General features: G+C 40.8%; 1 protein-coding gene across 5 annotated transcripts; it reads right to left on the bottom strand.

The window, feature by feature from the left end:
* Positions 1 to 2,401: 2,401 nt before the first annotated feature.
* Positions 2,402 to 23,791, bottom strand: LOC132886062 (cAMP-responsive element modulator-like). 5 transcript variants are annotated; one of them, XM_060920608.1, is made up of 4 exons: positions 22,914 to 22,989; positions 8,242 to 8,398; positions 3,068 to 3,258; positions 2,402 to 2,880 (listed from the first exon to the last, which is right to left on the bottom strand). In XM_060920608.1, exons 1-3 carry the CDS (start codon positions 22,981 to 22,983, stop codon positions 3,114 to 3,116), a joined length of 372 nt encoding a protein of 123 aa, XP_060776591.1. In that variant the 5' UTR covers positions 22,984 to 22,989; the 3' UTR covers positions 2,402 to 2,880; positions 3,068 to 3,113. The 5 variants fall into 5 exon arrangements, with proteins under 5 accessions (XP_060776591.1, XP_060776592.1, XP_060776593.1 ...); XM_060920609.1 differs by having other exon boundaries at positions 2,402 to 2,876; XM_060920610.1 differs by lacking the exon at positions 22,914 to 22,989 and adding an exon at positions 23,732 to 23,791 and having other exon boundaries at positions 2,402 to 3,258.
* Between the last annotated feature and the right edge of the window lie 427 nt (positions 23,792 to 24,218).

The following is a 24,218-nucleotide window of genomic DNA, read 5'->3' as shown; positions in this document are numbered from 1 at the left end:
AAATAAAAACATAGTATGAAAATTTGCAAATCGTGGAAATCCTATATTTCATTGAAAATAGTACAAATATAACACATCAAATATTAAAACTCATCTCATTCTCATCTCATTATCTCTAGCCGCTTTATCCTTCTACAGGGTCACAGGCAAGCTGGAGCCTATCCCAGCTGACTACGGGCGAAAGGCGGGGTACACCCTGGACAAGTCGCCAGGTCATCACAGGGCTGACACATAGACACAGACAACCATTCACACTCACATTCACACCTACGGTCAATTTAGAGTCACCAGTTAACCTAACCTGCATGTCTTTGGACTGTGGGGGAAACCGGAGCACCCGGAGGAAACCCACGCGGACACGGGGAGAACATGCAAACTCCGCACAGAAAGGCCCTTGCCAGCCCCGGGGCTTGAACCCAGGACCTTCTTGCTGTGAGGTGACAGCGCTAACCACTACACCACCGTGCCGCCCCCATGTTAAAACTCAAAAATTTTTATTTTGTTTTTTGAAAAATATATGCTCATTTTGAATTTGATGTCAGCAACATGTTTCAGAAAAGGTGGGTGGGGGTAACAAAAGACTGAAAAAGTTGTGTAATGTGAAAAAAAAACAACCTAATTTGGTTAATTGGCAACAGGTCAGTAACATGATTGGGTATTAAAAGAGCATACCAGAGAGGCGGAGTCTCTCAGAAGGAAAGATGGGGAGGGGTTCACCGCTCTATGAAAGACTGCGTGGGCAAACAGTGCAACAATTTAAGAATAACGTTCCTCAATGTAAAATTGCAAAGGATTTGGGGATCACATTATCTATGGTCCATAATATCATTAAAAGATGCAGAGAATCTGGAGAAATCTCTGTATGCAAGAGACAAGGCTGAAAACTGACATTGGATGCCCGTGATCTTCAGGGCCTCAGGCGACACTGCATTAAAAGCAGACACGTGTCTGTAGTGGAAATCACTGTATGGGCTCAGGAACACTTCAGAAAACCATCGTCTGTGAATACAATTCATTGCTGCATCCACAAATGCAAGTTAAAACCAAATATAAACAATATCCAGAAACACCGCCACCTTCTCTGGGCCTGAGCTCTTTTACGACGGACTGAGGTGAAATGGAAAATTGTCCCGAGGTTTGATAAATCAAAAGTAGAAATTCTTTTTAGAAATCATGGACACCACATCCTCCAGGCTAAAGAGGAGAGGGACCATCCGGCTTGTTATCAGTGCACAGTTCAAAAGCCAGCACCTGTGATGATATGAGGGTGCATTAGTGCACATGACATGGGTAGCTTATACATCTGGGAAGACGGAATTAATGCTGAATGATCTATACATGTTTCAGAGTGATATGCTGCCATCCAGACAAAATCTTTTTCAGGGAAGGCCTTCCTTCTTTCAGCAAGACAATGCCGAACCGCTTTCTGCACATATTACAACTGCATGGCTCCAGAGTAAAAGAGTCCAGGTGCTAAACTGGCCTGCCTGCAGTCCAGACCTGTCTTCTATTTAAAACATTTGGTGCATTATGAAGCGCAAAATACAACATAGGAGACCCCAAACTGTTGGGCAACTGAAATTGTATATCAGGCAAGAATGGGACAACATTTCTCTTTCAAAACTACAGCAATTGGTCTCCTCAGTTCCCAAACGTTTACAGAGTGTTGTTAAAAGTAGAGGTGATGCAACACAGTGGTAAACCTACCTCTGTCCCAACTTTTCTGAAACGTGTTGCTGACATCAAATTCAAAATGAGCATATATTTTTCAAAAAACAATAAAATTGGTCAGTTTCAACATTTGATATGTTGTCTTTGTACTATTTTCAATTAAATATAAGGTTTCCATGAGTTTCAAATTATCGCATTACGTTTTTATTTACAGTTTACAAAGCGTCCCAACTTTTTTTGAACTGGGGTTGTAGGATTCTAAGCTCAGGGGGTTTTGTTTGTTTGTTTTTGGGGGTTGTTTTGGGGTTTTTTTTTTTGTCTGTTTCTGTGGGGTTTCCGTGCATGTTATCCACATGTCCGTGTGGGTTTCCTCCACGTTAATGGCTATAAATTACCCCTTGATGTGAATGTGCATGTCAGGTGCCCTGCAATGGAATGGCACCCAATCCAGGGTGTATTCTCAGCTCACTCCCAGTATTAGTATTACTTTCTTTATACTGCTACACTACAGACAAGGACAAGTTTATATTCTAATCATCATCTTCAAGGTACCAAAACTGTAAATCAATCAATCAATCAATCAATCAATCAATCAATCTCTCTCTCTCTCACACACACACACACACACACAGAGTAATGTAACAAAACGTTATGTAAAAATATGCAAAATTAAGTGTCAAAAATATATTTATTCAGGATTAAAATTGAGTACATAGACAAAGATCCAAATTCACTTCAATATTTAGTCCATTGTTGAAGTTCAATTCAAACATATCTATGAGTAAAGGTAAGGTAGGTACAATCAAATATACATATGTGGGAGCTTCTTCAATATATAGTCTATCCTCCTATATTGTAAGCATTTCAAATTGAACCATTGGTAAAATAATAGCTAACACATTTCTTCTGTTAAAATCCAGGATAGCATGGCTTGTTGTGCTGGTATATTTCTTCCGTCCAAAACATAGCTATAAAATAAACTGAAGCAGAAGATTAAACATGGAGAACAACTGAAAAAAAAAGGAGAATCAGAGGCAAAATGACGAGGCAGTAACTGTTAAGACCTAACTTGACTTCTCATCACAGATTCCCTTCAGATAATTTAGCTCTTCCGTGAGTTTCTTGTTCTACGGTTGCAGCATGGAGACGTGGGCCTCCAGGCAGTTTATACACTCCCTTTTTCTGCGGCGACACTCTTTAGCTGCCTGCCTGCGAAAAGCACAAGTGACAAAGGCAAAATACTACATTCGCTGGTTCAGTTTAGCAAATCAGCTCTGTAAGACCGGACACACACACACACACCAAGTTATAAAACAATATAAACAATGCATCTGTGACATTTTTTCTGCATTTGCAAGCAGTGACTAAACAGTGAGTGAAAAGTGCTTTCAGTAACCTGCAAAGAGCACAGTCTCGAATGTGTGACCTCCAACATTCTTTTCTTATTCATTTTTGCGACAGTACAAGTCTTTTAAGGCCTTCAGTTCTTCAATGAGTGTCTTGTTTTGATTTTCAAGCACAGCAACACGATTCTCGAGACATTTGACATACTCTTTCTTCTTCCGGCGACATTCTCGTGCAGCTTCCCTGGAAGTGAAAATAAAGACCATCCAATGAACATGATCACATCCAACTTGACTTCAAGAGTCCCTTCCATCAAGGCAAACAAAAACAACTTTCTAGCAGATCAGTCAAGTAATACATTCAAATAGAAGGAAAAGGTCATAAGCTGAATGAGTGAGTGAATGATGATCCAAGAATAAGAATGAAATCCAAAGCCTGCCATCAGAACCAACCAGTGCGTGGTTTTGTGATTAATAAATTGTCAAGATCATGAGTTCTAACGTACAGTATGTATATAATATTTTATCAATATATTCCCACCATTCCAATACCATGTTAAATATAAGCATGTTCTGGCTTACTGTGTCGAGTGTATTGTTTGAAAACACAGTTCTTTAAAACTGTTTTCTTTGAGGAGGAGTTCATATTTGACCCTTTCTAAGCACGCATACGGCAATTTCTAAGCACCTCAGGCAGTTTTTATATTTATTACTTAAATCATTTTAAAACTAATTAAAATACCCCACACACACACATAGGGATCCATTCAATTGTAAAATCCATATTACACACATTGTACAGACACACCTCAGCTGATACAGACAAAAATCTCATCTCATTATCTCTAGCCGCTTTATCCTGTTCTACTGGGTCGCAGGCAAGCTGGAGCCTATCCCAGCTGACTACGGGCGAAAGGCGGGGTACACCCTGGACAAGTCACCAGGTCATCACAGGGCTGACACATAGACACAGACAACCATTCACACTCACATTCACACCTACGGTCAATTTAGAGTCACCAGTTAACCTAACCTGCATGTCTTTGGACTGTGGGGGAAACCGGAGCACCCGGAGGAAACCCACGCGGACACGGGGAGAACATGCAAACTCCACACAGAAAGGCCCTCGCCGGCCACGGGGCTCGAACCCGGACCTTCTTGCTGTGAGGCAACAGCGCTAACCACTACACCACCATGCCGCCCCACACTTGAATCATACGAATGTATTCATCTACTGTATCGGGGCATTTCCTGAAGGAGTGTTCCAGCCTGTGTTTCTCTGAGCCAAGTTCTTATGTGACGGATATTCACACAAATAAGTTTGCGAGTAGAATGTACAGTGATTTGTGCTCTTGACATAGCATTTCCATAGCCTACGACAATTTACCACAAGTTGCTATTACCAAATGAGATAAGCAGCTCCTGTAAACAAAACAAAATTGGCTCAGAGCACGTTTCATGGACGCAATTAACTTTTTTCGAAAGCAAATCACGACCATCTTAAAGAAAAGCAGGCCGTTGTGTGTGGGTTTTTTAAAAAACTGTTTTATGCCTTTAAAAACTATGTTTTGAGAAAACTGATGTCAACAACTCTATTAGCGTACTTAGAGCCATACATTCATCTGAGTATAATTTATTTTTAAAAACAATTATTGGTGGGGGAAAAAGAAAACATTTTAAAACTGCATGTATTGACATAAAAACTGTGTTAAATGACTAGAAATTGATAAGTCGGTATTTAGAACTGCTCAAATGTTAAAAAAGCCGAACTTCCCCTTTAAAAGGTGGATGATTGCTAGTACATTTTGTGCCAAAACTGACTCCTTAATGCATTAAATTACAGTTCACTTGCAATCTGAGTGTCATTTCCCTTCAGATGAACACTTCAGAGCAAAATTTAGAAGAAAAAAAAAGCAAACTGTCTGGTTCTTGACTGAACAGGCAATGTTTGCCAAATCCAATCAGCACATAATTTAACACCATAATAAACAACAGTAACAACATTAAAACAATTATTTTAACTAGATATAAAACCATTCTTTATTATAAGATTGCTAATAGTTGTATTACAATCAATTTGCTTTTATTAAAAGTGACTCAGTGAGACAGGATAGAGTGCCCCACGGGACTTCAAGGACTCAACAACAGTGTATATTCTCTGGCCACTTTAATAGGATCAGCCAATTATGTGGCAGTATGCATAAAGTCCTTCTGCAAATGGTCTTTTGTTCATGTTTGCATCAAATATCAAAAAATGGCTGGTTTAAGGTCAGGTGCAGTTTTTTCCAGTCAACTGTCTGGTTTTGATGAGCCTGTGCCCACTGAAGCTTCAGATTTCCTGTTCCCTAATGTGATCTTCTGCTTATTTAGTTCACCTGCCTCAACGTTCAGCATGTTATGCATTCGGAGATGCTTTTTGCTCACAATGGTTATAAAGAGTGATTATTTGAGTTACCATCATCTTCCTGTCAGCTCAAACCAGTCTAGCCATTATCCTCTGACCTGTCTGATCTGTTGAACTGCTGCTCACTGGATGTTTTTCACACCATTCTGTGCAAACTCTGTAGGGTGGTGTTTGTGAAAAACCCAAGAGATCAGCACAATTCTGAAATACTCAAATCACCCCATCTGGCACCAAAAAGCATATGCCATGGTCAAAGACCCTGAGTTCATGTTTTTCCCCCCATTCTGATGTGAGATTAGTGAATATTAATTGAAACTCTTGGCATGTCTTTACATGATTTTATGCATGCATAGCTGCCACATAATTGGCTGATTGGATAATTGCACAAATTAACGTGGTCGGAGAGTGCAAGTGCTGCAGAACTAAGTAGTCATTAACTGACCAGAATCAAGTGCAGTCACGCATCAATTAAACACTAAATACGTCTCTATGATTAATGGGAAAGAATTTACAAACTCCTTTTCCTGTTTTGACAATGTAACATCCCAAAGAAAATCATATCTGAACTTCACTGATATCATGGTACATAAATTAAGCTGACACTTTTTACACATCATGAACACATCTTTTTTTTTAATGGAAAGAAAAAAGAAAAAAATTAACAGCCTACATCTCACTACTGCAGCAAAGAATTACAAGCATTACAAGTTTCTGGCAGCGCAAACTTGAAATGGAATTAAAATAAGTGAACACCAAGCTATAGATGAATCCAAAGATGTACTGGAAGTAAAGAAGTCGCCATTACTGTGGTGGTGTCTCCCTACAATATGCATGTGTGTGAATGCAAGTTGTCCTCAGAATTTTCTACGAGTTACTATTTTTACCTTCACTTCCTATGTAATGTTACTTTTGACAATGATGTCAAGGAAATCGAGAAGAACCTGTACAGTTCTCAGCTGCTCCAACAGTTATGGCAAACTTCAACTTTGGAAAAAAACTGAATGTGAAATACACAAGCCTTTACTTCATGAACAGTGCCCCTGTCTGAGACCATACACTTTTAATAGATTCCCTGTGGCTCATCACATGCGAGGTGATTAATGAAATAATTTTTTAATACCTACTAAAAAATGTCTTTTATTACTAATGTAACTGGTCTGTAATGGTTACGGTGACATTCAAAATCAAATCAAAGTCCTTCCCACGTCATGTGGCGCATAGGGCTGCGCCGATCTCCGTAGCCCTTGGCCTCTCACCTATTACATAGCTAGGGTTACAGTGGGGGGGCTAGTCCTCTGGTAACCGCAAGAGTTTGACTCCCCACTCGCATCTGTATTGCAGCATGCCTTGCCAGACGGCAGTAGGTACCATTTTTATGATGGTCTTTGGTATGACCTGACCGTGAGTAGAACTCCCGATCTCCCGATCAAGAGGCGGACACGCTAACCACTAGGCCAACTCGCGGTTATGGTGACATTAGTACAGTAAGGCCCAATCCCAATTCTAATTTCTACCCCTACCCCTCCCCCTTCCCCTCCCCCTTCCCCTTGGCCCTTCCCCTTGAAACTGAGCTACAAGGGATAGGGCTTGAAATTCAACCCTTACGTATTGGGATAGCCCTTCAACGATCGCATACGTCATCGCGTACCTCCGTCAGCGTTTACGTTAGCAAAACGCGACCAAATGCGTCATTGGCTGCGACCAGCCGCTACAGTCAGAGCCAGAACCAGAAATCTCTGCTGGCAGGGTGTGATTTGTTAACTAACACCACTGAATGGGATATCTTTGGTGCTTCGTGCACCACATCCGACAGAATGAGGTGTCAGAACACTCATGTAAACAATAAAAGCGAGAATAACAGAACAAAACGTACGCAGTAAAGCAACCGAAAACAATACTCACTCCCAAAGCTTTTTAGCAGCAGCTTGGATTTCAGAAATCGCTGCTCATTCTCAGCTCGAAAGCGAATCAAGCGGCGTGTTTCCTCTGGATAACAACTTAAAACACGTAAATAATGGAGAAAATACATTTATGACAATCTTTCGCCGCGGGAACCGCCATCTTTCTGAAATCTGCATGAAATCTCGCTGAAATCCGCATGGCATTGTGGGAAATCACTCAAACCCCTTCGTTCGGAGTCAGCTCCAGGAAAATCTCCGTTTGGAGGGGTACAGAAGCCCTACCCCTCCGCGTTAACTGGGATTGGGATACCCCTACCCCTTCACGTGAACGCGCAAAATGGAGGGGAAGGGCCAAGGGGTTGGTCCAAGGGGTGAAATGGGATTCGGCCTAAATTACACTTCATCCCTTGAAATACGCAGATGGTCAAGTGGTCCTTTTTTTCTCCATTTCTGGCTATTGTCATAACCTATGTATAACTAATAGGTGCATTTTTCAATAATATTAAGATTGCCATCTATATAAGGTATCTTCATCAGTAACTGGGGGACACAGCATAATGCTGTAAATCCAACTACCCACACTGCTGTCACTGTCAGCTGATGTCAACAGACACACAGTCTTTACAACTTGCCACCATAGTCATGGCAGTGCCGCAAAATGGCGACGCACACAAATCAGTTGCCAGATTTGTCTATAGTCAAAGAAGGGAAAGACAATTTGTAGAAAGCTTTTGTTGAACAACTAAAAACACTGAGCTGATGGAAATGGAAACATCATGCATAAGATGAGAAGATGAGAGTGGGTATATACTGAAAACTTATTAAAAAGGTCAACATAGTGTTTGTGCAGTAGAGGAGCGCTGAATGCCATAAAACAAATACAGAAATGTAGTGTGCTAAGTATAGAACTAGAATATGTTACCTGTTCTTCAACAAGCGGAGCTCCCTCTTGCGTGAGGCCTCCTCTCCAAGTTGCTGAGAGCCGTGCAGAGGGCCTGGTGAGCTCGCCATTGCTACACCCTGTTGCAGGCTGATGGTGGGAGCACAGAACTGATATGCTGAAATGTTTCCAGTAGCACCTAGAGAAACCCACACACCCACAAACAAACAAACAGAACTGCAGTCAAGAGCATTTCCTATCTTTTTGTTCAAATGATTTTCTACCTGATTGTGCCAGTGATACAGTGAAGCAGTTTATTTGATATTCTTTGATATCGATGGCCCAAGATGACTGAACAAAGGGAAGGTCTCATCTCATCTCATTATCTGTAGCCGCTTTATCCTGTTCTACAGGGTCGCAGGCAAGCTGGAGCCTATCCCAGCTGACTACGGGCGAAAGGCGGGGTACACCCTGGACAAGTCGCCAGGTCATCACAGAGCTGACACATAGACACAGACAACCATTCACACTCTCATTCACACCTACGGTCAATTTAGAGTCACCAGTTAACCTAACCTGCATGTCTTTGGACTGTGGGGGAAACCGGAGCACCCGGAGGAAACCCACGTGGACACGGGGAGAACATGCAAACTCCGCACAGAAAGGCCCTCGCCGGCCACGGGGTTCGAACCTGGACCTTCTTGCTGTGAAGTGACAGCGCTTACCACTACACCACCGTGCCGCCCCAAAGGGAAGGTGTAAGTAAAAATACAAAACAGAGTACAAACCATAAAAGTGACTAACATATTCAAAGCTAACATATTGAAAAACTATGACTGTTTATGAAATAATTTTATAACAATGATTCCCAACCAGGGTCCTGCTGTACCCCTGTCCTGCAGTTTTATCCTGCTCTACCACACCTATATCGGCTCAGGAAGGGCATATTAATAAGGTGATTATTTTGACCAGCTGTGTTTGTGCAGTTCTTGACCATTGTAAGGAACCAGTGCTTTACAGAATATTTTGAAGATTTACAGTGCTAATTATTGTTCCTGAATAAATTATTTAATTCAGCCAACAACTAAAATGGAATGAGCTATTTTCACAGACAAGTTTTTCCAAGTTGTCTGTTATCAAAGATAATCAACTTCAACAAACCACTAATATTTGATCATTTGACACGAACACATGCACAGATATAGGATGCTAGGCTTCATTAGTTATGGAGAAACACCCAAATTTAACAGGCATTTCAAATCTTTGTCAATCAGTTTCTGTCCATGGGTCTCTCCCCACTGAAGTAGATCGGAGCCTGAGTCTCTATGACTGAAAAATAATAATAACGGCCTGGGAGCATGGGCAAGATGTCCACAGTGTGGACCGACTTTATGAAGAGGACTTTGGACTTTTGCTTACTACTTCACTCAAACAAGTTAATATCAAATCTATGTTAAACTCAAATGAGACATCTGATTTCATTTTGCTTTTCTGTTCAAGTAGCACTTCAGTACATATCCAAGAGACATTGTGTATCCAAAATAAAAAGAAATTTAAAAAAGTAACCATTAATGCATCTGTTCTAAACATGCTTCCTCCCATCTTACAGCAATGATGCAACAAGTTCTCTAGGTTGCCCAGTTTGAATACTGGGGAATCTCCCCCTCCTGATTATATATCTAGGAGGTGAATGCAAAATCTGAAAAATGACAAACAGTTATTGTGGATAATTGGGTGGGCTTTTTGAAAGGGAATGATGGAGGGTGGTGCTCACAGATCTGTCTGTTCAGCAAATCCAGATGGCTTGCTGGCTACTGCTCATAAACAATCACTTGCTTTGCATGTAAATTATTGCAAGAAAGCAAATGGGTTACTTAAATGACAGACAAGACTCAACGGATGTGGATTTTTTTTTGAGTGACTGTTGCAGAAAGCCTTCCAGTCCATACATGCTTGAGTCAGAATATACAAAAGAAGACCAACAAGAGGCAAACAAAGAGCAACTATATGTCTTTCAACATTACACTGAGCCAAATAACTGATGTTAGCAGCAAAACAAGTAGCTACCGTAGGCTCCAATGTCACGATTATCTACCTTTATTGGCCTTACTAGCCGTCTTATTAATAATTACATGGGTGAGGACAAGTATTTGCTAGCACACTTCAACTAGTTCTACATCCGTTTTGTACTAAATACAGGTAGAATCACTTTTCTCCAGAAGCCTCTTTTATAGTTTGAAACTCCGGCTGCACACTTAAAAATATCCGTAATGTTTTGGAGGTGCAGAGACTACTTTAGTGTTGGTCAACAGAAAGAGATGTGCATGCGACCTAGTTGAAGAAAGATGTGATTCCTCTACAAACTGAGCTACCTCTTTGTAATCTGACTGAAGATTATATCAAGAAGTTTATTTAAGAATCAGACTGACATTAGCTAAAAGGTTATCCAATCGTTATTTTTGGATTACCACTAAAATACAGGAAGTGCAATTTGGCTAAAGCAACAATTCCAAATAGTGTAACTCAAGGAGATTCTTATTGCTTGGCATCCTGGTAGTGGCTACATAATCCTGAGTGGTGGTCAAGTCTGCAATAGCCGGAAATACACCGATCAGCTTTAAAGGGTACCCGCAGCAAAAAATAAACACGGTAGAAATATTATGCATTTTGCACAAATGCATTTTGACTCCCCTCTATTGTCACACTATGTTGCACAAAGCAGTGCTTTAAAATTATTTTGTATTCCTGCTCAATCAAGGGCACAGTCATATTGCTATTTTGTGGGCGATGTCTGACGTAATATCATTGATAGGTTTCCTGTATCTTGATTGGCTCACTGCTCCTGACACCGTGATGTAGCCAGATGTTGAAAACATTTAAAAAAGGGTGGAATGCAAAGCCTACAGCTGCAAAAATAATAAACATGATATTAAGGGAAAGCATTTTTTCTGTGTTCCATTGCTGACAACTCAGCAACATAAACGACTTGCTAAACCATGGCTACACAACTTGGGAACAGGTCACACTTTAGAAACACTCTCCTCTGGTAGAAATTCTGTTGTTTGCAAGGATCGTTTTGAGCCCGATTTCTTTAAAATGAATCTACAGGCCGAGCTCTTAGGCTACACAGGTCATGTTCGAGTCAAGCCTGATGCTGTGCCAACATTCCAACACCATCCACAGAAATCCAAGCTGATTAGCTAGAACAATACATAAGCTTATACACAGTGCTCAGCGTAAATGAGTGCACCTCCTTTGAAAAGTAACATTTTAAACAATATCTCAATGAACACAAACAATTTCCAAAATGCTGACAAGACAAAGTTTAATATAACATCTGTTTAACTTATAATGGGAAAGTAAGGTTAATAATATAACTTGGATTACACATTTTTCCTTTTTGCTCAAATTAGGGTGGTGCAAAAATGAGTACACCCCACAACAAAAACTACTACATCTAGTACTTTGTCTGGCCTCCATGATTTTTGCACCACAAGTTGGCGACATTTTGCAACATCAATCTTTTTCCATTCTTCAACAATGACCTCTTTTAGTGACTGGATGCCGGATGGAGAGCGATGCTCAACTTGTCTCTTCAGAATTCCCCAAAGAAAATAATTTCTTTCCACCACAAAGGTGAAGGCTACAAGAAGATCAGCAAAGCTTTACTTATCAGTCAGAATACTGTAGCAAAAGTGGTACAAAAATTTAAGAAAGATGGAACTACAACCATCTCAAAGAGATGTCCAGGTCGTCCACGGAAGTTAACACCTCGACAGGAGCGTCTTCTGATGAGAAGGGTTGAAGAAAATTGGCATGCAAGTTCACTGCAGTTATCTAAAGAAGTAGAAAGCCAAACTGGGGTGACTATTTCCCGTGACACAATACGGCGTACACTGCAGAGGAATGGCATGCATGGATGCCGTCCACGAAAGAAGCCTTTCCTAAAGCCCAGGCACAAAAAAGCCCGCCTAGAGTTTGCCAGGGCCCATGCTGACAAAGATGAAGACTACTGGGACTCTATACTTTGGAGTGATGAGATCAAGATAAATGTTTTGGAACTGATGGCTTCAAAACTGTATGGCGTCGCAAAGGTGAGGAATACAAAGAAAAATGCATGGTGCCTACAGTGAAACATGGTGGTGGCAGTGTCCTTATGTGGGGCTGCATGAGTGCTGCTGGTTTCGGGGAGCTGCATTTCATTGATGGCATCATGAATTCACAGATATATTGCTCTATACTGAAAGAGAAGATGCTATCATCACTCCGTGCCCTTGGTCGTCGTGCACTTTTCCAACATGACTAAACACACATCTAAGGCCACTGTTGGATTTCTGAAGAACAACAGGGTGAAAGTGATTCAGTGGCCAAGTATGTCTCCTAATCTGAAACCAATCGAACACCTATGGGGAATTCTGAAGAGACAAGGTGAGCATCCCTCTCCATCCAGCATCCAGTCACTAAAAGAGGTCAGTGTTGAAGAATGGAAAAAGATTGATGTTGCAAAATGTCGCCAACTTGTTCATTCCATGCCTAGAAGACTTGGTGCTGTCATTAAAAATCATGGAGGCCATACAAAGTACTAGATGTAGTAGTTTTTGTTGTGGGGTGTACTCATTTTTGCACCACCCTAATTTGAGTAAAACTGAAAAAATGTGTAATCTAAGTTATATTATTAACCTTACTTTTTCCCGTTATAAGTTAAACAGAGGGCAGCATGGTGGTGTAGTGGTTAGCGCTGTCGCCTCACAGCAAGAAGGTCCGGGTTCGAGCCCCGTGGCCGGCGAGGGCCTTTCTGTGCGGAGTTTGCATGTTCTCCCCGTGTCTGCGTGGGTTTCCTCCGGGTGCTCCGGTTTCCCCCACAGTCCAAAGACATGCAGGTTAGGTTAACTGGTGACTCTAAATTGACCGTAGGTGTGAATGTGAGTGTGAATGGTTGTCTGTGTCTATGTGTCAGCCCTGTGATGACCTGGCGACTTGTCCAGGGTGTACCCCGCCTTTCGCCCGTAGTCAGCTGGGATAGGCTCCAGCTTGCCTGCGACCCTGTAGAACAGGATAAAGCGACTACAGATAATGAGATGAGATGAAATATATATATATATATATATATATATATATATTAGTGCTGTCAAGCGATTAAAATATTTAATCGCGATTAACGTCGCGACTGTCATAGTTAACTCGCGATTAATCGCAATTTAATCGCACATTTTTGTCACATGAAAAACCATTGTAATTCTCTTATCAGCATAAAAATGTGAATGGGCTTGCTTTGTACCAATGTTTTTTTTTATTGCAAAGCATAACAAGTCTTGACACAGCCACTGCAAAGTGAAACCTAAGCCGAGCACCGGGGCTAGCAAAAGAACCATGAGTGTAGTGATCTACTGCTTGAGTTAGTTTACAATTCTAATCAGAGAGACAGGTTACACAGTGACGGTAGGCTTGACATGCTTGATTATAATATAAAGTACACTATTATATTAACTTTAAGTTGTTCGTTGATAAATATTGCATTGAATCTGATCTTTACTGTTTCAGCTCACTTAACACATTTTGTACTTTTACACTTTCTGCCTGTTGATGCGTCGCGCTGTCCAATCAGAGGCGGCCAAATTTGCATATTACAGGAAGGATTTCTGGGATAGCATTGAGTTTACAGTTCAGAGGGATCTGGCTTCTTTAGACGCTGTCTTCTTAAAACTGAATAAATATTTACAAAGAGCCAAATTAGCCAGTCTTTTGAACGGTTCTTTTCAAAGAACGGATCACAAAGATGCGGATCCCATCAAAGAGCTATAAATCCCATCTCTACTAGCGCGCCCTGCCCGCGCTGGTTCTTTGGGGAGGGCAGAGGACTCTGGCTGTGCGGGGCATTACAGTCTAGCTGCTATCGTTTTTCTAAGCAAAGTCTCTGTTCCAAGTTCCTGGCAGTTTCAAAAGCTTATGAAAAACCTACATCATGTCACAGAGCATTAATCTCGCGATAAAAAATTATCGCCGTTAAAATTGAGTCAAGTTAACGCGTTAATAACGCAACATTTTTGACAGCACTAATATATATATATATATATATATATATATATATATATATATACATACATATACATATATATATATATATATATATATATATATATATATATATAAATAAAAGCACTGCCTAAACTTGGAGCTCCCAAGGAGTGTAAAACATGTTAGTAAATAATTCCATATTATTTTTTGAAAGGCTACTTAAAAATAAGCACTGAATAAAAATGCATCTATCAAAAGTAAATAAAGATAAAAATTTCATTATCTGGTGCGTCGCATTTTGCTCCGCTCCACTATAAACTCACTCGGCTTTGAGCTGTGACTAGCCTGTATTTAGACCATATAAACCATTGTGGCACATTGCATGTGTATACTACTTGCATTCACACCTGCAATAAATAAATAAATAAATAAATACACTTTATCGCTAATATGGACACACACACACATATATTATATATATATATGCACACAGTGAGTTTCTATGTATAATAGACTGCTTGCTGATTTATGAGTTCTCTATCTAGTGCCCTCCCTCTCACATCAGGCTGCCATGCTGTCATGATACACACAGGCTATCATGGTCTGTATATAGTCCATTTCCAGTGCAGGCTTGTGTACAGCATATGTTTCCAAACCGGGTTTATCCGTGAAACAGTTCAATGACTGGGCCTATATATCACATAAAAGCTTGAGCTCTTTACAACAAACACATTTAATGTCAGTTTTCCGCTTGGCACACTTTCTATATCAGTGCCAAACCCTTTTTCCTGCCTTCTCAACCTTGCGCTTGCAAAACACCACCGATTTCATCATTAGAATCATATGATGATTCGCTGCTGAAATAATTTACCAGATGCAGATAAACTTTTTCTGAGGTTCATATTGAGATCTGGTTTCTCTGCTGTCCATATTGACTTGAAGATAACTTTTTTTTATCTGACTAAATCCAGGCTAACAAGTATGTTTACATCGGCTACGCTTAACTTCCAGTACCTGGCTGTCAAAAATTTACATCACCTCCTGGACGCCATATTAGTTGCCCATGTTCGATAAAAGTTGACACACTTTTAGACTTTTAAGCTTACGATAGCTAATCAGGTGGCTGCACTTGTGTGCATTATTATAATTGGGGCTTATACTATTGATATCAGTCATGTTTAAATGCTGCACCAGTACCCTTTAACAATAACACTTATTGGGGCCTCCATTGATTGGACTTATTTGTTCAGCATATACCACAGATGCTCAATCAGATTGAGATCTGGGGAATTTGGAGGCCAAGTCAACACCTTGAACTCTTTGTCATGTTCCTCATATCCTGCCACTTGACAACATACAAGTGAATGAATGTCAGCATGTAAGTCTCGTTGCCTACAACTTTGTTGTTTGTGGGTATGTTACATTTACAATTTCAACATCAAGGACATTAAATGCTGAAAGCCGAGGTGCATCCCAAACATCCATCCATCCCTCCGTTATGTACACGGCTTACCTATCAGGGTCACGGGGAAGCTGGAGCCAATCCCAACTGACTTTGAATGAGAGGCACAATACACCCTGGACAGGTTGCCAGTCTATGGTAGGGTGTGTCCCAAGCAGATTCTCTAAATTCTTTTATAAGCTTGACAAATTTAGATAGCTAAATGTGTCCATTATAAACGAGTCCTCTGTAGAACTGCGTAGATTTGTGAAAGCAATTTATAACCCAGCGTGGTTGAATGCTTGATTCGGATTGGTCAGAAGGTGTGCATTATTTTGATATAGCAGCACAGGACATTCTGGCTATAACATGGACGTTAATATTTATGCCCTTGTTCTGATAGCTTAATGTTTCTATAGTAACAGCTCATACACAGGACATGTACTGCAGATGCACCAAATAATCTAAAACTAATAATACATCCATTATCTGTAGCCACTTTATCCTGTTCTACAGGGTCGCAGGCAAGCTGGAGCCTATCCCAGCTGACTACGGGCGAGAGGCGGGGTACACCCTGGACAAGTCGCCAGGTCATCGCAGGGCTGGCACAGAGACAAACAACCATTCACTCACATTCACACCTATGGTCAATTTAGAGCCACCAATTAACCTAACCTGCATGTCTTTGGGGGAAACCGGAGCACCCAGATGAAACCCACGCAGACACGGGGAGAACATGCAAACTCCACACAGAAAGGCCCTCGACAGCCACAGGGCTCGAACCCAGGACCTTCTTGCTGTGAGGCGACAGTGCTAACCACTACACCACCGAGCTGCCCTGACCAATAATACATAGTTTTAAAAATGGGTTGTTGTTTAACAAAGTAATTCTTATAATTGTTGACTTTTTTATTTTATTTTGTAGGAGACATTTATTCAACATTCATGGAAGAAGTCTCAGTTATAAGCACACTCAGTCTCAGTCAGACTTTCCATTTTCTTTCGATGCTGTCCGTAAAATGACAGGCTGCATTTGTGTGTGTGTGTGTGTGTGTGTGTGTGTGTGTGTGTGTGTGTGTGTGTGTGTGAGAGAGAGAGAGAGAGAGAGATCAGGAGGGGTGATCATAGCAAGAGCAAAAAAAAAAAAGAAAGAAAAAGAGGGCTTGGGTCAGAACCATATTGGCAAAAATAAGCACTTGCAGGAACTAGCTTGTCTCTCAAACATTCCACAACATTAACTATAAACCATTAAAATACACAACGGGTCATTCATTAATAAATTACACGTAACAATACTTGCCAATTGTTCGCTGTGGTATAAGTGGAATAACACACTCCAGACTGGGCTGTTCTACGAAAATAATGCACTTCCGAGATGCTTTCACACTGTGCCATATCGCACTCCCCAGTGTGCATCATTTTCGTATAACAGTACAGTACATTATTCCTTATATAAATTAGGCACATTAGTTGAATAGCAAGTTGTTACTTGTTAAATTTTTAGTTAGCATACTAATTTTAATGATACAGACAGAGCTCCTCACACACTGTAAAAAATGATTTGTTGTTTTAACTTAAAAAAGTAGGAGCGGCACGGTGGTGTAGAGGTTAGCGCTGTCGCCTCACAGCAAGAAGGTCCGGGTTCGAGCCCCGTGGCCGGCGAGGGCCTTTCTGTGTGGAGTTTGCATGTTCTCCCCGTGTCCGCGTGGGTTTCCTCCGGGTGCTCCGGTTTCCCCCACAGTCCAAAGACATGCAGGTTAGGTTAACTGGTGACTCTAAATTGACCGTAGGTGTGAATGTGTGTGTGAATGGTTGTCTGTGTCTGTGTGTCAGCCCTGTGATGACCTGGCGACTTGTCCAGGGTGTACCCCGCCTTTCGCCCGTAGTCAGCTGGGATAGGCTCCAGCTTGCCTGCAACCCTGTAGAACAGGATAAAGCAGCTACAGATAATGAGATGAGATGAGACAACAAATTGTACAGTGCATGGTATCCTTAGGAACTGCATGTAAATACATGTAAATGCAACCATCTTCTGTTGATTTGTAAAGGCGTCCAATTCAATAGTAAACATCATGTGTTATTTTAGAAAAAAAAAAAACCCTGGCTTGCATCAACACTAAGAACCCACTCTGTTATTTCCAGCATATCACAATGTTATCACATTACCACTGTGTTTTGTTTCTGTCAGTGAGAGATGTCGTGAAGTGTCTCACCCTGAGCTCCACATTAGATGATGTCTTGGTGTATTACATGCTTTCGCTACACTGACAGATGAAAACAGGAAAGCGACATAAAATCACGAATTCTACTAAAACCTGAGCAGTAATTGATACAATTTCTGGCAATAGAATACGAAATATCATGACATATATATATATATATGTGTGTGTGTGTGGGAGAACATGCAAACTCCACACAGAAAGGCCCTCGCCGGCCACGGGGCTCGAACCCGGACCTTCTTGCTGTGAGGCGACAGCGCTAACCACTACACCACCGTGCCGCCCCATTGGAAACATAGTTAAGTTTTAATGTTGAATGCCAGTAAGTTTTCAGACTATTTTGATCAAATTAGTATGCAATTGTGTCAAAAAAATTTCCTCTCCGAGACAGCTAATTTTTCAATATAAAATAACATGTATCCAATAATCTAAAATGATTATTTCCATCCTAAAATGTGGTCAAGATATTGGGACATAAATATTAGAGACAACTAACACAAAGCTTACAGCCTTGTATTTAAAAGCACTATGGAAGTAGTGGATTCTGATTTGTCAAAAAAAAATGTCCTCTCTGAGAATCACTTCATTTGTTTCTCCCAGCTCCATACATGTCAACCTACCGTATACGGATTGTCTGGAAATTATACAGATTTTAGCTCATTTCAAGGGCGTACGGGCGTATAAACAAAGTCTTACGGATTTTCAGTATTTTCTGACCTAAATTTATTTTGTGTATCTTACTTGAACATCGTCAGCTGATTGTCGCAAAAACATACAAAAGCTCGATTTATGGACAAAGAACAGCGTGTATGCAGTGGCAGATAACCCAGACTATGTGAAACCGGATGTTTATTCCTCAAGCCTCGTGCAGTATCGCGACTGCGAGACTTCGCTCGTTCCGGTCATGCGCACGATCTGCATTTAAACGCGCCAAACGGTCATTGTTCGAATGATTTTCTCATTGTGCAGAGCGACATTGTTTACACCTGAGAGATTTTGAATAGCATCTGCTGAGTGAAAGACTGGGAACACCAAGAAAGAAAATGAGATACGGCGGGTGGTATCTTCCTGAATGGAAGGAGACATTTAATGGTGTCATTGTTCAGGTGAAAAATGAGGAGTACGCGCACGGCACAGTTTGTGTGCGAGATATAAAAGTTGCGGCGTCTGGAGTTTACAACGTGAGGGAACACATGAGATCCAAACTACATCAGCGAAATTTGCACCAGAAACAGAATCAGCCGCAAATGACGATGTTTGCAAAGCCTAAGACCAATGATCAACCAACAAGTGTAATAAGAGCAGAAGTTACGATCTGTAATTTTATTGCTCAGCATAATTTGCCGCTAGCCGTTGCGGACCAACTGACAGAACTGTTGCCGCGAATTTGCACGGACAGTACAATTGCGAAATCTGTCAGCTGTAGGCGCACAAAAACAACGCAAATAATCAAAAACAGCTTGGCCCCCGAAGCTACACTACTGATCATCCAGCACTGCCGGACGTCGCCATTTTCCTGGATGATCAACGAATCCAATGACAAAAAGACAGACAAGCGACTGGCCGTTTTGGTGCAGATCTTCAATATAAACAGAGAGGCGAAGTCAAGAATCATAGACATGCCCATGTGCAATATCGGCACGGGCGAGGCGATTTTCGACATGCTGGACGAAGTTCTCAGGCAAGTTATATTTATTTATTAAGTTTGGTGCGATTCGAAGGCTATAAGGATTTTATGTTGATTTTATGGATTTCTTCCTCTGATACTACAGGTGGACGCCCAAAGGGGTTGACATGTATGCAGCCCTGCTTAAAGCTACACTTAATCTTCTTTATCTTATAGCAGATTACACAAAACTACCATACACACGTCAAAAAATTACCTGAAATCTGTTCTTTAACTTGTCCTGCACTTAAAAACTGGTACAAGAAGCAGTTTGAATCAATTTGAATTTTGGACCCCTGTGACACAAACTTTGTACCCTGATTGTAAAACAACCCATATACACAAAACAACCCGCCAGGGGGGAAAGGTTAGAACAATTCTAGGGGCCCAGCACTGCCATGGGGCCCTTTAAGGGGCTGATAATATGCTTTTAATGATTTTAATAAGACTTTTGAAATAACAACAATGCAATATTCCATCTGGTAAAATGAGCTAATTGAACAAGGTTGTCTATTTCTTGAGTTCTTCAACATATTGTCATTTAACCCTCCCCCTTTTGCGAAATGGTACGGTCCAGTTCCGGTAGAAGCGCGATGCGTTAAATCTGTGTGCTGATCAGTGCAACGCTACTTGCTGCTGTGTCGCGGTGCAGCAGCCAGCCAGCCAGCAGTGGAGTGCGTACAGTCTATGATCGCTAAATATGAAGAGTGGCTGTCAAAAACGTAAAGAAAGGCAGCTGAAAGCTGAGAGGGACCAGAGAGGCAGGCAACTGGTCACTCAGTTTTTCCCAAAGAAAGGTAGCTATCGCTCACATGTGTGTTCAAAATATTAGCGAATGGTAAATGAACAGTATGAACGTGGTTGGATTAGCCTATCAAGAGAACACTTTTACAGTTTGTACAGTGACATTTTTTCCATTTTAATAACTGAACTGACTTGTGTGATAAACAACATGAAATATTTCGTTATGCTGGTGCTAATAACTAGTGCTCATAACCAGTTTCATAACTAATGGGGTGCCCTAAATATGCACAGATTCAGCCTCAGGGGGACCTCCGCCCTACCAAACCACTGAACCCCCCTTTGGAGAAGGAGGTAAGCAGCACACAGTACACACAGCTTTCTACCTAACACATAACAATCCACAGGATTTCCATAGGTAAATCAATTTTTCTATGATTTATTAGCAGTCACATCACACATTTCACTACCAATTGTCCTAGCACAAGAAGGCATGTGGCAAAATCTTGAATTTTCATTTGTGATTGTAAATGCGCCAGAATTAGTCACTGACCAGTTTTCATCTAGTCCCTGGTAGGTTAATACATAAAATGTAATAACAGTCACAAACTCAAGGTCCATGGGCTATCAAAAGTCAAATAATGACAATAGTGCAATTGTGACGAGGGTGGGCAAAGTTGGGGGGCCCAAAATTTCTGGCGGCGCCCCTGTATATATATATCAGTGGCGGCTGGTAGTCTTTCAAACAGGGGAGGCTGGTCGGTTACGATATTTCCAGATTTTAAAAGAAAAAACACATCAATTTTGCCTCTGATCTGGCTGATTGTTGGCAGGGTCACAAACTGTGAAATAACAGGTTCTTTTGGCCCATTAGCCTACTGTTCAATATACATGATGTTGGGGGGGTATATTTTAACATTTTATATTTTAAAATTGCGGCATGCGACATGTTGTTTAAAAATTGATCATTATTGAAAGCAGCTCTTTGTCAGGAACCTCAGCAGTAACAGCAGAGTGTTCTGGAATAGGCACAAGCACTGACCTTGGGGAGCCAAACATAGAGCTGGGTGCCACACATTTCATTCAATGACACTTTCCCTATATTTTACTTATTTTGACTGAGAAATGTTTTATCGACAATTTTGATAACCCTTCACTTTTAATCCAGGTCTGTAGTGTGAAATGTTCTCGGCTGTGTTTTTGTTTAAAAATGTTTTCCAAATTGTAGCTGTGTTTAATTCATATCCAGAAAAATATATATTCCAATATAATATACTCAGCATAAACATTTTAAATAGATTCTATATTTTTGGTCCATCCATGACATATTACTAAAGTAGCCTATTTACTGTTGTTGATGTGGGACACTTGCTGTTAGCCAATTCACTTTCTCGTACCAGGAGAGCTGAAAGGAACGAGTATTATTCCCTACCTTTTTCACCAAGTCAATTTGAGGCATTGGTCTACCCTGCTCTTTAATTTTAATTTTTTCCTCGAAAGGAAGACTGGCAAATGGCTTCGCCAAAATTAAATCAGCAATGCTTGGCATCCGTGCGCAGCTTTCTTGCTAGCTGACTAGCCCCCTCAAGTTCAAGTTCAGTCACTCAAATAAACGAAATTTCTGGAACTAAGATAGCAAACTTGACATCACTATATTTACACTTTATTTACAATGAAAATATATACAAACTAAAAAAGCTGGTAGAAACCGTATGTAATGAATGAAATCGAAATGTAAGCTGAGCTCTTACAATACACCACAGCACTTGCGAATCCGCATGGAACTGAACTGAAATTCACCGCTGCCTGTCCATAGTTGAAACGAGCTGTCAATCAAAGAAAATATCCGGCCGCTTTCACCAATCACCAGTCTCCTCGCGGAAAGCTTTGCCATGTCCCTCCCACTGTGAGGCTGGGAGTCTGGTGGGCGGGCGTTTTCGCAGTATTTGTCCAATAACCGTCTTGCATTTTGATATTGAAACGCGCAGAGCTCCCAAATGCCATTGAAGTCCACTGAGGCTGGGCTGCATCGCGCTGTCACGAGGGGGAGAAACTCACGCACACATTAGGCGAACTGGGGAAAGTTATAACGGAATGATTTCGCACTGTAGTTGGGTTGAGCACATATATTTCTATGATTCTGGATCTGAAATAGCAATGTTATAAGGTCGGCTATAACATAAGCCTAGCGCAATTCATCCTACACGATGTTCGTCATTTTTAGAGGAGGCTGAGCCTCCCTCGTTGTCTTAGAGCAATCGCCCGTTATATATATATATATATATATATATATATATATATATATATATATATATATATATATATAAATTTTAGTTTTATGACGGAATTGTCACCAACCAATAGCCTCCAGAGTAGCTCCTCCTACTTTCACATGTAGAATTATGTGATAGAAAAGTGGCTTGCGCGCGCGCACACAGAGCCAGGACACGGATAGCTCTGAGGTTTGTTGCCAAGCAGCGGCCAGTCATGCTGTTCAGTAGGAAAGCACGAACTTCCTGTTTTAACTCTAGCTTTTTCCAACACTGTCTTTTACATAATACCAGATATCCAAACCACAGAGAAAGCACGAGCTGTTCAGAGTGGAAAGTAAAACATTCAACACTTCTTTTACCTTTACTTTCTTTTTTTCTCACAGAGCTCTTTCCCTGAGGCTCTTTCCCTTTTCTTTTCTCTATGCACATCTCTGTTTCTCATGTCTCTCAAAGGTAGCAACGGTTTATTACCTAACAGATGATTAATTTTGCAATGTCTTGCTCTTGAAAAAGGAACTGTCGGTAATCACAGCATGACTCGGGTCTGACGTCAATCTACATCTTATTTGCTGTTCAGCATTTACATTTCCCTGCTGGCGTCCAGTTCCAGGAAGCATGATGACGTCAGTGAGTGGGTTGAGCATTCAAGTGTTGCAGGGAGGGGAGGGGGGTGAGAGACAGAGAGAGAGAGAGAGAGAGAGAGAGAGTATGTGTGTGTGTGTGTGTGTGTGTGTGTACGTGTGTGTGTGAGAGAGAGTAAAAAAGAAAAAGGAGTGCTGGAGACAGAACCGTATATGCAAGAAAGCACTACTTGCTGTTATTTAATTTATTGCAGAGGTTTCGAATAGAGACTTTGTATTTCATTGCTAATATATAACACATAGATTATATCACAATTTAATGTTTCAAAACAAGCTGAAAATTGTACACTTTTTAACAGTTGTCTTCACAAAACTGGACATTTTAAAATGTCACACACGTCCTATCAATACTTGGTGAGTTACCATTTATTTTCAGAATACCCTCAATCTATCAACATTTAAAAGAAACTCATTCAGCTAAAAACTGAAAGTAGCCCAAAACATTATGCTGTTTGCTGTAACACTATGCTATGTAACACCATACTATTATATGTAGTACCATTTAGAATATACAGTAATAATCAATAAAAACATACCTGATTCTGTCTCCTCTCTAATTATAGCCATGTGTTTCTCTGTCTGCCTTCAGCACACACTGACTAGCTATGAGTGCAATTACAATTAAAGCTATTGACATCACTATGACATCACCAGCCTCCTGATGTCAGTAGCTCAGTGACTGTCTGAGCAATCCCCACCTCCCATCCTCTCTTCCTCCTTCGTCAAGCCAAAAACATTTGTGTTGTTATTCTTGGCTTCAAAGCTGTAGCAGAAACAGTTTCAGATGCCAAACACTAACACTGACTTAGAGTTTGTAGAGAAATTTAAAAGAGATAATGTTTTGTATTTTATTTATTAAAAGGGGAGTGTGTACCATGGGAAAGTTTTTGTTTTTGCCCCATTGCCCTCCTACTAGATTTACAGAATATGATGTTTCGACCTCTCCCTAAATGCTTTCCTTTTAACGTATCCTAATTCATTGTCATTCATTGTAGTAGCCCATTAAATACAACTACCCATGCC

The sequence above is a fragment of the Neoarius graeffei genome, chromosome 5 (genome assembly GCF_027579695.1).
Source record: "Neoarius graeffei isolate fNeoGra1 chromosome 5, fNeoGra1.pri, whole genome shotgun sequence".
NCBI classification, from domain to species: domain Eukaryota; kingdom Metazoa; phylum Chordata; class Actinopteri; order Siluriformes; family Ariidae; genus Neoarius; species Neoarius graeffei.
The sequence above is the reverse complement of the archived record's forward strand: the minus strand, read 5'-3'. Positions and strand labels throughout refer to the sequence as shown.

Bases quoted from the DNA above. Each gene is read 5' to 3' on its own strand.
- LOC132886062 (XM_060920607.1), bottom strand. From the start codon at position 22,983: ATGTGCATAGAGAAAAGAAAAGGGAAAGAGCCTCAGGGAAAGAGCTCT. The intron at 8,399-22,913 runs GTAAAAGAAGTG...GGGTTTCTCTAG, and splicing joins GAGAAAAAAAGAAAGTAAAG to GTGCTACTGGAAACATTTCA. The intron at 3,259-8,241 runs GTAACATATTCT...TTTCACTTCCAG, and splicing joins CTCCGCTTGTTGAAGAACAG to GGAAGCTGCACGAGAATGTC.